This window comes from Protopterus annectens, chromosome 4.part1, assembly GCF_019279795.1.
Source record: "Protopterus annectens isolate FY-2018-M chromosome 4.part1, PAN1.0, whole genome shotgun sequence".
NCBI classification, from domain to species: domain Eukaryota; kingdom Metazoa; phylum Chordata; order Ceratodontiformes; family Protopteridae; genus Protopterus; species Protopterus annectens.
This window is the reverse complement of record NC_056734.1, coordinates 458693747-458706294: the sequence shown is the minus strand read 5'-3', so window position 1 is coordinate 458706294 and position 12548 is coordinate 458693747. Positions and strand designations below refer to the sequence as shown.

The 12548-nt window shown below is 39.0% G+C and overlaps 1 protein-coding gene across 1 annotated transcript in view; it reads right to left on the bottom strand.

The window, feature by feature from the left end:
- LOC122801223 (IgGFc-binding protein-like) overlaps positions 1-12548 on the bottom strand; it is a 691109-nt gene that overhangs the window by 541686 nt on the left and 136875 nt on the right. The window contains exons 15-17 of the mRNA XM_044070776.1: positions 10244-10515; positions 7769-7915; positions 7667-7678 (exon numbers count right to left, since the gene is read on the bottom strand). Of these exons, the coding sequence (XP_043926711.1) occupies positions 7667-7678; positions 7769-7915; positions 10244-10515 (431 nt within the window). The remainder of the gene's footprint in view (positions 1-7666; positions 7679-7768; positions 7916-10243; positions 10516-12548) is intronic.

Genomic DNA, 12548 nt, shown 5'->3' with positions numbered 1-12548 from the left:
ATTGTCCAAGCTCTAATAATTCCCCCACCTGTCAAAATTAAACAAAAATTGAATTACTTATTACTCAACTTTCTTTGGTATCCCAAACAAAATTGAATTTCTCTTCTCTGGCACACCACAATCTAGGATGAAGGAGTTATAGGGCTTCCAAATATTGATTTTTATTTAAACTCCATGTTTATTAACATAGTGTTGCTTTGAAATAATACTGCTTAAACATCATATTGAAAATAAATACATTTATTTATTTATTTTATTTATTCATTTTACATTTGTTTGCTGGGAAAGTCCGACTAGACACATGTCCTTTTTCAGCTGAGGCCCAGGGAGAAAAGCTCCAATTTAACAGATGATACACACAAGGAATAATATGTATGCAGATAAAAACAGGAATCACAACATAAATTCACACAAGAGATTCTAAGTATACATTTCTAAAAAGATATTTGCGAATGCCCTAGTATCATATTTTTAAGACTGTTAGTATATAATTCTGTACCTCTGCCTTTATTCTAACCCTAATCACCTGACCAGTAGTCCAACCTCTAATTCTCTAACCACTGTCCCAACCCACTCATCCTACCTACCTTCCAATCTAGTTACATCCCATACTGATCACACTCCCAACAACACATTCCCAAACAATACACCTCCACCCTTACACACAACCAACCAGGAATCCTAGTTGTACGACTCACTCAAAGTAGTATCATGTTACCCACACTCACATCCCTATCACTAGCTCTACTATTGCTGACCTTCCTAAATTCCTCACAAACAAACCAACCACTGCACAATTACTCCTATCACACTACACACACTAGCCCACCCTCTCAAACCCACTCACATGTCTACATCTGCCTCACAATCAGAACTTACAACTCCATATTACTCACTAACAAAAACGACACCATCTCCCCATGCTAAGAAAAACACACAAAGACCAAGCTCACAATTAATATTAAAAAGCACATACTGACATTCCTACAAACTCTGCTAACCTCTTGTGACATTCAGCCAAATCCAGGTCCCCTCTCAGCAAGATAACCATCTGACCTGCTGATCCTAAATCTCAACATAAGAAATATTACCAACAAGCTAACAGACCTACATGCATTCATAGCCCACTACAACCCTGATATACTCGCCATTACAGAAACCTGGCTTAAACTCAGTATCCAAGATGAAGACTTTCTCCTGCTAGGGTATAATACAATTAAATCGGATAGAACAAACAGGAAAGGAGGAGGAGTAGCCATTCTCTTTAAAAACACCCTTAATCTCCAGCTCCTGCACACCACACCACCCACTTTTCAAAATGCTGAAGTCCTATTTTCTATCCTATCCATAAGAAACACCAAGAAGATCAATATAATATGCCACTACATACCTCCAGGCAACAATTCTCACATAATAGAAGGCATCCTACACTGGACAAAGGGCAATATACCTCAGGAAACAATCCTATTAGGAGACCTTAACACTGACTGGGCATCCTGTAACTCCAGCAGCCCTTCTACACATATCAATCTATATGTATTCTCTCAACTAACTGAAGAACCAACTAGAATAGATAAGAAAACAAAGAAAGAATCCATACTGGACTGGACACTAACCAACTATCCCAAACAAAACTATACAGTAGGCTGTCTCCCAGATGACCTAAGTGATCATCTCCCCACCTTCCAACTCCACTAACACTCCAATCACCCCAAACTAGTAGTCTACAAACTTGTACGAGATGACCGTAACCTTACCCCACAATACCTAAATTCTGTCCTAAGCCACTGCAACTAGGAACCACTAAGGACACTTGGGTTAGAACAGGCAGTAGACTACTTCAATACTACCTTCTTTAACATCCTTAACAGTCTAGCTCCCAGCAGAAAGATCAGAGTTAAAGCCAACTATGCACCCTGGCTAAGTAGGGACACTGGAACCTTACTAAAAGCCAGAGATAAAGCCTGGAAACTCTGGAAAACTGACAAAACCCCTAGCTCCAGGCAATACTATCAACAGCTTAGAAACAAGGCCAAGGCTAAATCCAAAATAAACAAACAAAACTATTTTCTTAGCGCCCAAAGCAAATATTCAAATAATCCACAAAAATTCTGGCATGCCATTAATTCCCTACTAAAGCCAGGCAAAACCACTACTCCAGCACCCATCTCTGCTAACAATACCCTAGACATAGTTTCTCAATTTAATAACCATTTTACTATTCCATCTTAGCCCTTTCTAGTCAACTAACCCAAAACAGTCTACCTCAATCACAACCCAACCTATCCCACATCACCTCCTCTTTCAGCCTATCACTAGTGCCAACCTCAACTATCAAAAAACTCCTCCTAAAACTAAAGTCAACCACATTGGCAGTTGATAACATACCTGCTGCATACCTAAAATGGCTAGTGACTCCCTATCATATCCTGCCTCCATCCTAATCAACCGCTTCATACTGGAATCCTACATACCCAAACTCTGGAAAGTATCTCGCATCCATAAAGAAGGTAACTCCTTCGAATTCTCCAACTACCGACCTATTGCCATCCTTTGCCCCCTATCCAAAATTCTTAAGAAATGCATCCACTTGCAAGTGATGGCATTTCTTAACACACACAATCTACTATCTACCACACAACACGGTTTCCATCCACATCACAGCACTACCACAGCCCTTCTATCCTTCACTAATCATATAAACTTTCACAGGAATGATAACAAATATGAATCAGCCATTTTGCTAGACCTCTCAAAAGCATTTGATATGGTCTCCCACTCCATTCTACTAAACTCACTAACATAATTATCCTTCACCTCCTCTACTATAGCCTGGTTCAGAAGCTACCTATCTGACAGACAACAATCAGTCCAGTGGAAAAGAACTCTGTCTACACAACTTCCAACCACCACAGGAGTCCCACAGGGCTCTATACTGGGCCCGCTATTGTTCTCTATTTTCACAAATGACCTTAATAGCTCTATACAACATGCCACACTAATATAATATGCGGATGATTCAGCCCTGATCTACTCCGCCTAATCTCCCACCACCCTACATACACTCACTCAAGATACCTTTAACTCAGTAGAAAAATGGATATCAGGTATCCAACTAATTCTAAATCCCAAAAAGACAAAACTGCTACTCTTTACCCCTAATAGATCAAACCTCCCCCTCTCCTTTACCATAACATCTAAGGACGGCACCACAATCTCCCCTTCTAACTACACCAAACATCTAGGCATTGAAACAGACAATAATCTCCACTTTGATGTTCACATCTGACATACCATAAAACTACTACACAAAAAGCTAGGCTCCCTATACAGGCATAAGTCCTTTCTCTTACAAAAAGCAAGAGTCACTCTTGCACAAAGCCACCTCCTCTCAGCTCTATTATATGCAGCACCGATCTTTACCCAAATCAGACAATGTGACCTAGACAAACAAGAATCATGCTACAATAAAATAGCCAAGTATGCTACTAACTCAACCTATAGAACCCATTACTGTACTGCACTAAAAGAACTAAAAAGGCTTGAGCTACCACAGCTACTTAACTATCACCAGCTGGGCACAGCCTACAATATTCTCAAATATCCTGAGAAACAACCCTCATTATCCAACCTACTTACTGTCTACACTGCAAACCAGTACCTAAGATCTAGTGAAAAATCTCTCCTTTCCATCACCAAGGCTAACAATAATGCAGGGAAAGCACTCTACTCCCACACTGTTGCCAGAAATTGGAACTCTCTTCCCCTATCCGTGTCCACTGCCCCCTCCACATCCATATTCAAAAACTCCCTCAAATTGCATCTTCTTAGTACCTGGTTATTCCCTTGTATCACATAACCCTACCCACACTGCTATTAACTCCCCAAACTCCTCTCTGATCACATGCTGGATCTCTGATGCCCTGTAGGCTTGGTCATCTGAAAGGCTACTTTTAACTGTAGAATCTTACTTGATATATTTTCTTCTCTTACCAATGTATAACTGACATTGTCTTTTTACCCATGTTCTATATCTTCTTTTACCTGGAGTGTTTTATTAATTTCTTGTTATATTACTATGCTCAGCATACATGATGTAACCTGTTTTGTGTATTATGCTGGATGTACTGTATTTGTATAACTTGATGTTGGAGCTTTTCTCCCCGGGCCTCCGCTGAAAATGGACCTGGTCCAGTTGGAATTTCCCAGTTAACAAATGTAAAATAAATAAATAAAATAAATAAGAATACAATTCTGTGAAGACATCTGAGAATGTACTAGTAGTATATTATAAAACAGTTAGCAGTCAACTGGGATGGAAGAAAAATGTCAACACTGTATCTCAGTGTAGAAATATAGGAACAGTACATATGCTTTTGTATTGTTTATGTTAATTGTAGCTTTGTATAATGTCAGAAGAGTGAACAGAAATAGAAATGTGAGAAGAGAATTTAACTAGAGGAAGTGGCTGATGCCTAGCTACTTTACCAGCTAGGGGTAGAGCCTGGACATATCCATTTACTAACCACGTTTTTAGTGAAGTTTTAAATAACGTATGGGACGATAGGCAGGTGAGAGTGTTTGGTAGGGCATTCCAGAGTTTACCTGTGTAGTTAGAAAAGAGGGAATCCCCAGCTTGATGTTTAGTTGTAGTAGTTTGAATTAGGTTTCTTGTTGAGGAGCGAAGAGGTCTGGCAGAGGTATAGGATTGCAGAAGTGTTTGTAAGGCAGGTATTTTTTCAGGGTCAGATCGGATTTTGTGGGCCATTAATAGTTGTGTGCAGTTTAAGAGATGTGGGAATTCCAGCCAGTTAAGTTGCCTGAGTGCTAGGCAGTGATGAGACGTAGCAGGTGAGTTTGTGGCAAACCTTGCTATTTTACTGTAGCAGACTTCATGTTTTTGCAGTTCAGTTTTTCTAAGGTTAGTAAGAATGGGTGCCACATATAATAAGGTGGAAAGAAGATGGATTTGGGCTATGGCAATTCTGGTGTTTATTGTGAAAAAGTGTTTGTTTCTGTGTAGTGTGCCAAGTTTTTTGTGTACTTTTTTAATTGTCTGAGCTATGTTAATATCAAGTCTAAGTTTATTATCAGTTTCTATGCCTAGTAATTTAGTGTGTTGTAAGGGGGTTATGCAGGTGTTATTGCGTGAAGTAATTTGGAAAGCGTAAGGAGAGGGATGGGTTTTATTAGTGGAGAATACTGTTTGTTTTATTTTTAGGGTTTAAGATTAATTTAGCATTTGTTAGCCAGGACACAATGTTTTCTGGGTGAGAGTTTCTAATTCAGCTAGGGATGGTGCAGAACAGATCACAGAAGAATCGTCTGCATATTGTATGAGAGATGCATGAGCAGTGGCCAGATGGAGATTGTTGGTAAATAAAGAGAATAGGAGTGGACCTAATATGGAGCCTTGCGGTATGCCTAGTTCAGCAGGTAATAAGGGTGATAGGGTCTTTTGCCACGAGACTGCTTGTTGTGTCCCTGTAAGATAGTCTTTGAACCATGTTAATGAGGAGTTACTGACGTGAAGGTCTGATCGGGTGTTAAGAAGATGGGAATGGGAGACCATATCGAATGCTTTAGAAAGGGCCAGGAAGATGGAGGGGGTATAGAGATTACTGCTCTTGTGAAGATTTATGGTGTTAGTAAATTATATCAGTGCAGTTGTTGTGCTATGGAAGGGCCTAAAACTGTGCTGGGTGTAGGTGAAGAGATTTCTATTAAGCAGATAGGTAGATACTTGTTTATGAATGACTCTTTCTAGAATTTTAGAAAGTGGAGATAATATTGCTATTGGTCTGTAGTTGTCTAGTTCCTTTGATGGGCCACCTTTATGGAGGTGTATGATATAGGCTGTTTTTCAGATGGGTGGGATCTGTTGTTCAGCTATTGGTCTGTTGATCAATATGGATATAGGGTATGCAATGACATCTGCTGTTAATTTTAAGTATTCTGTGGGTAGATTGTCAGCTGCGAGTGTTGTTGGCTTTAGTTTTTTCAGGAGTTTTTTAATGGTATCTGTGGCAACCGGTTGCAGTGAGAAGGTGGGAGTGGTAGTAGGTGAGGGGAGTGAGGAATTGTTTGTTGATGGAGTTTGTTTTTTTGCTAGTTCCAGGATGATTTCTGTAAAATATTTGTTAAAATGAGTGGCTATATTTTCTGCATTATTACTATTACTGGTATTATTATATTACTGGGGTTTGGGCGGGAAACTTCACTTCTTAATAGTAATAGGATATGCTTGAACCATATACTGAAATACATGCAAGCATCTTTATATGGATTTTAAAAATATACATTCAAATTGAAAGGTGAAAACTTGTTCTCACATCTCTTATAAATGAAATACTGCTGTTGTTTAAATGTTGTTTTCTGGGTAAAGAGTCAAGTCATAATTATCATCATCATCATCATCATCATCAATTCCATTTTTGCCAGTTCCAGGGGTCCAAGGTATCACATACACATAAGTAAATCTGACCAAATCATCTAGAGTGAGTGTTTAAACCACTGAGTAGTACCAGTAGGAAAACATCCATAGCTGGCTCAGATTTTTAATTTATATCTTAACCCCTCCTCCTTCTTAATAGGCAGGCACAGTTTAATGCCTTCTACGATCACCCCAACAAAAGCACATATTTACATGCACTTACTATGCTGAGTTGCAGAAAGAAACTGTACTAGGGTTGAGGGGCTGATATAGTTAAGGTGTTTCCCTTACAGACACAAGGTGCAGTGTTTGATAGTCACATGGGGTGATTAGCTAGGCTTAAAATGGCCCATATCAGCAGTTAGCTTAGCACTAATCTATAAACTTGTAAAGCTTGTGACCTCATTTTTCATTTTCCCACATAGAACATACAACTGCAGTTTATTCCACGTGTATTATGCCTGTAAACATATACCAGCCCCTTTCCTTATCTCAGATAGGCAAAAAGACATCCGACATTTAGTCCCACCCATGTGTGGCTGGTTACTCAAGTACCTCAGCTACTAATCAAATCAGGGCCATATGTATCAAATTTAGATTTTTATCACTGTGTTAGTAGCTACTTAATTTTAGTTTTCATTGTTTTGTGGGAATTTGAAAAGGAGCTTTCTGACACGACTGCTTGTGATGTAATGGTTACACACTCAAATGTATTAGTGACTCAGATGATTGTTTTTCTTCCTTGTGATAGTTCTGCTTTACCACATGAGAAAGGTAGTAATATAGGCTGGTAATCGCTTAGTTTCTTAATCATGAACTTTACTGATATGCTGCAATAAGCACCATGTGACCAAGACTCAGATTATTAACCACTATTATAATTTGATTTCAGAGTTCCTGACAGAAACACTATCTGTGCATTCACCATTACTATACAAGTTAACTATTCTACAGTGACTACAGCCTGTTAGTTTTTGGACATAACATACCTAACACTGCAGTGATTGCCACTGGCTATATGTAATATGTTCCCTTACTACAGTTCTTAAATATTACCTTTAACTGGTGTGAAGCTTTGCTCCCTAAGTTCAGTCTGTTAAAAGGCTTACCAGCCAGTAAAACCTAGCAGATTAGCAAAATGTATTAAGTGAATTATTTGTAGAATAAAATACTGTGTAATGCACTGATCACCTGTAGTTCAGAAAACACAGGAAATTTGACAACATGACTTACCTACTTCTTCCTCTGAATGAAATAACACGAGACTTATTCATAATGATTTTAAGGGAAAAAATGATTTTATGGACAAATGCACACAAAAAGTTTGATGCATACCTGCAGATGTGTGATCATATGGTGGTCCAGTATTTAAGGAAGGTGTTGGGCCTTTGTAACGTAGCCAGTCAAAGCTGTCAGATGAAGACTGAGCCCACCCACAGTAATCAATGTCAAAATCACATTCCAAGGAGCATACATCAATGTCTAGAAAGAAAATAATAAATAAAATAATAAAATATTGCACCATTCCGAGTGTACCAACATTTTCTTTGTACTGTTTATTTAGTGTGTCTGTTTACTTATTGTAAAAGTAGATAACAGCAAACACACTTCTCTTGCTTAACATGTTATACACACATTTTATTTGACTTTAGTTCTAACTGATACAAACAGCATACCTTTTGTTGTTGATGCAGGAATTGTTGTTGGAGTTGTAGTAGTAGTGTCTTCTGCGAGTTATCATTCAAGATATTAAAGAAACAAAAAGTTGTATTTAGTGTTTAGAGCAGTAAAAATGATTTATTTTCTGTCTGCTTACAAAATGTAATGCCAGAATTTTACCAATAACTGAAATCTGCAATCTGATCATCTTAGTTCTGTGTTTGCATTGTGTTCTGCACATAATTTGTTAATTTGCTTTGCTTACTTATGCTGTACTTTGTTTGCTGTGTAGTTTTTATGCATGCATGCATTGCAGACTGAAGAAAAATGCAGTAAATGACAGCAATGACCTGCTCTGAAATGTCTGATTTTAAACAGCAGGAACACCTTAGTTCAACAACATGCTTGTTATGTACACCATAAAATGAAACATGAGGTTGCTGGGGGGTAAACTGCTACTGTAGACACTTCTGGGTGTTGTCAGTATGTGAATACACCATTGCAAAGTGCTGGTAATTCAAATTTTAGTGATGACATGGATATTTGTTTGGCCACAAGTGACCAAACCAAGCACCACTGTAAGGAAACATGAAATGCCCATGACTTTGTCACGGTACATTATTGTTAAACAATAGTAACATTTTAACAATAAATATCTCTCCTCTGAGAAAATGCTTCTGTATAACAAGAACTCCATCTCTCTTCCACTATGCTCAGTTTTCTCTCCAGAATGGAATGCAGCACACATTAAATGGAATTTGGTGATTCTTCATGTATAAGAAGTGGTGTTCATTTATTGTGCTATGACTACATCCATTGAAAGCAGTGTAACAGAAGGGTTGGGAGGTTGGCATGAGGGTTAAGGTGTTTACCTTAGAGATACATGATGCATGGTTTGATTCTCACATGAAGTAATTGTCTAAAGTTAAAATGGGCCACAAGAGCAGCTAGCCTAGCAGTAATCTATGAACCTATGTAAATAATTATGATATAAAGTTATGGTACCTTATTCTGTACAAATGGTGATCTCTGTAGTATGTTATGTCTTTTATAATGCTATGTATAATGTCATTGACTCAGCTGAGTGGGTAAGTGTAGGGTCTAGGATTGTGATAACAGAGGCATGGCCTAGAAAATGTATGTCATATGATAGCAGGCATGACTCTATACTATGCTACTGTGTTGAAATTCATAATTAGTGTTATTGTGCAGTACACAAGCATTGTGTTAACATAACTTGAGTGCTTGTCAATGGCATGTAAGAGGCTTATGATTTGCAATGTTGTGGATCACAAGTAGGGAAATGAGGCATGGTTTCTCACATGGGAATGTGAGTTCAGGGATGGAAAGGATGATTTAGTTGCCCGGATAGCTTAGAGAGCTGGAGGGGTTGTTATATGTTCACTGATAATGTGCATAAAGGACAGGGTAGCTTCCTAAAGATGCTCTTTATATGCTCACTATATTTATGGTGGATTTTGTGTCATTTTCTTTCAAGGTAGCTTTAACCAAAAGAAAAAAACAGTAGGTACAAATGACTGAAAATACTTTTGACTGAAAAGCCATTTCATCTAAAACATTCTACACAATACACACATATATATATGTATATATATATATATATATATATATATATATATATATATATATATATATATATATAATGAAAAGATTTTTTGCAGGAGAAAAGCCCCCCTGCACCAACAATACCTTGCTTATTTATATATTCTATCTCCACGGTAGCACAAAAGAGGAGAAAAAATAGAAAGAAAAATACCACACACAGTGAATTAGTGTTGACACACAAACTCAATCATCTACAAATCTAGGGGTACAACAAAGGTAGGCATTGCCAGTCCATACAAAATCTACTAAATGATATGCCTTGTAACTCCCATGATCAGAAATGACACCACAAATGCCATCTATTGACTTCTAGTTTTCAGTGAAATGGCTTATCAGTTAAGTAGTAGTAGCAGTCGTATGCTTCTGCAATTATAATGCTTATCTCTACTGTCCTTGCCTACATGGCCCAGCTCATAACTGAAATGTTTTCTTGAACCTGTTTTCTTATCTGGTTAAAAACAAATAAATAAATAATTAAATAACTTCCAGAACTAGATAGACAGACACATCAGAACAGTATTTTACCACAGAATGTTTCCTTTTTCCAGTCTCCGACATGCACTCCGGCTGCTGCGCAGGCTGTAGCATAGGATTCCAGAGCACTGCAGAAATATTCCAAGCTTCCGTTTGTTGCACAGAAGTCAAAGACACAGCTCTCAAAGTAGAGCTGAGGAGGAATGTACCAGTGGCAACTACCAAAAGGTCCATTACTAGCCATGATAATCTGGCACTGTAGGGTGGCCTCAGGTTCTTGTGATGGGAGGCAGGATGGTGAATCTGGAGCAAGGGGGTCACATCTGTACAAAGAACATAGTCATACATTTATGTCATTAAAAACATAGTGAGCCTCACATCTAAAAAGTAGAATACAAATTGACACCTACATGTATATAGTCATGAATGTATGTCATCAAGAACATAAAATACCAAGTGCATATATCTAGACCAGTTATTTTCTAAAAATATGACATTTAAGTCTGAGTTGAGGTGCATCAGGTCTGGTCTACCTACTTTACTGCCTGAATAGACCGGAGGGGTCAAGGCATAGAGGTGCACATATGTCATTACTTATTCAACTGAATCTTATTCACACAGTCTGTATTCATAAACAAATGATTATATGAAAATTAGTTGTGCAAGGCAAAGTTTTTGGATGATTTCACGAAAGCATTACAGATGAGAGAACACTATACTTCCTGTTTGATGTACATATTGGAAAGCAATTTGAAAATATGATTATAAAATATAATTTTTTCAGGATATCCTAACATACATAAATGAGAAAAGAAAATAAAGCATGCAACACAAAATGTATAATTCAAATGCTTAATTGCCTCATGTACATAGACAATCCTCTCCTTCTCCCACAAAACACAAATACATGCGAGAGATGCAATTATACGGCCAAACTGGAGGCTGAGCTCTCTCAACATAGGACTGGCAAGACCAGACAGGAGGAGAAGGTAACCACACACAATACATACCCAGTCACACATGGTACCATCACAACTTCAAATCATACACATACTCACACAAAGACATACTCGGAGGCTCTGATCAAAAATTTACCAAAACAGCAGAGGCCACCAAAGCAGACACCCAAACAACTACCACCTCACGACCCAACACATGCAACACATAGACCACACAGTCAGAGTGTCAAACAGTCACAGCCCTTAAGGCCAAACAAAATGCCAGACACACTTGTCATTGGTGATTCCATGGTCAGACACACTGACGTCCCGCTCACCAGACTGAGTAAGGAGAAGGTCACAGTAAGCTGCCTGTCGGGCGCTAGAATCCGCCACATAACGCAAGCACTCAGGTCTCTCAACAGCAGGTACAAGTACGACTCAGTCATTGTCCACGCTGGTGTCAACGACCTGAGACGTACCTCCTTGGACTACATGAAAAGGGACATCGAGGAGCTCTCTGATTATGTAGCCCAGGCAGGTATGACTCTGACCTTGAGCAGTATCCTACCTTCACCTAGAATGATGCCACAATACAGTGATAAGATGATCAGCTTTAATAATTGGCTTAAATTCTGGTGTCATTCAAAGGGGATCCAATGTCTGTCTGCCTGGGATGACATGCTGGACAAGCCACGCTGCTTCGCAGGGACGGCTTGCACCTGTCACCCCTGGACTTCGGATATTGGCAAAGGCTCTTGCCACCCCATAGTGCCTTTTTTAGGCAAGGCTCAAATTCTAAACCTACCACCCTAGAACACCAAAAAGGAAAAAAACTAAGGGTAATGCTGCTCAATGCCAGAAGTCTCAATCTCAAGATGCACGCACTCAAGGCCCTTCTCAATATGGAGAACATCGATGTCTGTGCTGTGACAGAAACCTGGTTCAAGGCTCCTGAGAGCACCCCAGCACTAACAGGTTTCACCTCATATCATGCTCCGCCCCAAAATCGGGACAACACCAAGAAAGGAGGGGGGGGTGTCCATATTCATAAAGGACACCCACACCACAAGGTTGGTGGCAACGCACGATGCATCGGAGACCATCCAGGTGCAATTAACCATAGGCAAGACTGCTCTGCAATTTGTAGCATGTTACAGGCCACCCTCTCAAACTCAGGAACCTCACATGGCCTTCCTGAAAACATTGGAGGGATAAATGTAACTCCAAACACCATCATACTAGTTGACTTCAACTAACCTAATATAGACTGGGAACACTACTCACGCACCAACGCCCTAACCCAAAGATTCCTGGAGTTCATAAACTCAAATGCCATGGAACAACTAGTCACCATCCCCACAAGAGGAGAAAACATACTTGATCTCATCATCACGAACATGGGATCAAAATGTTCA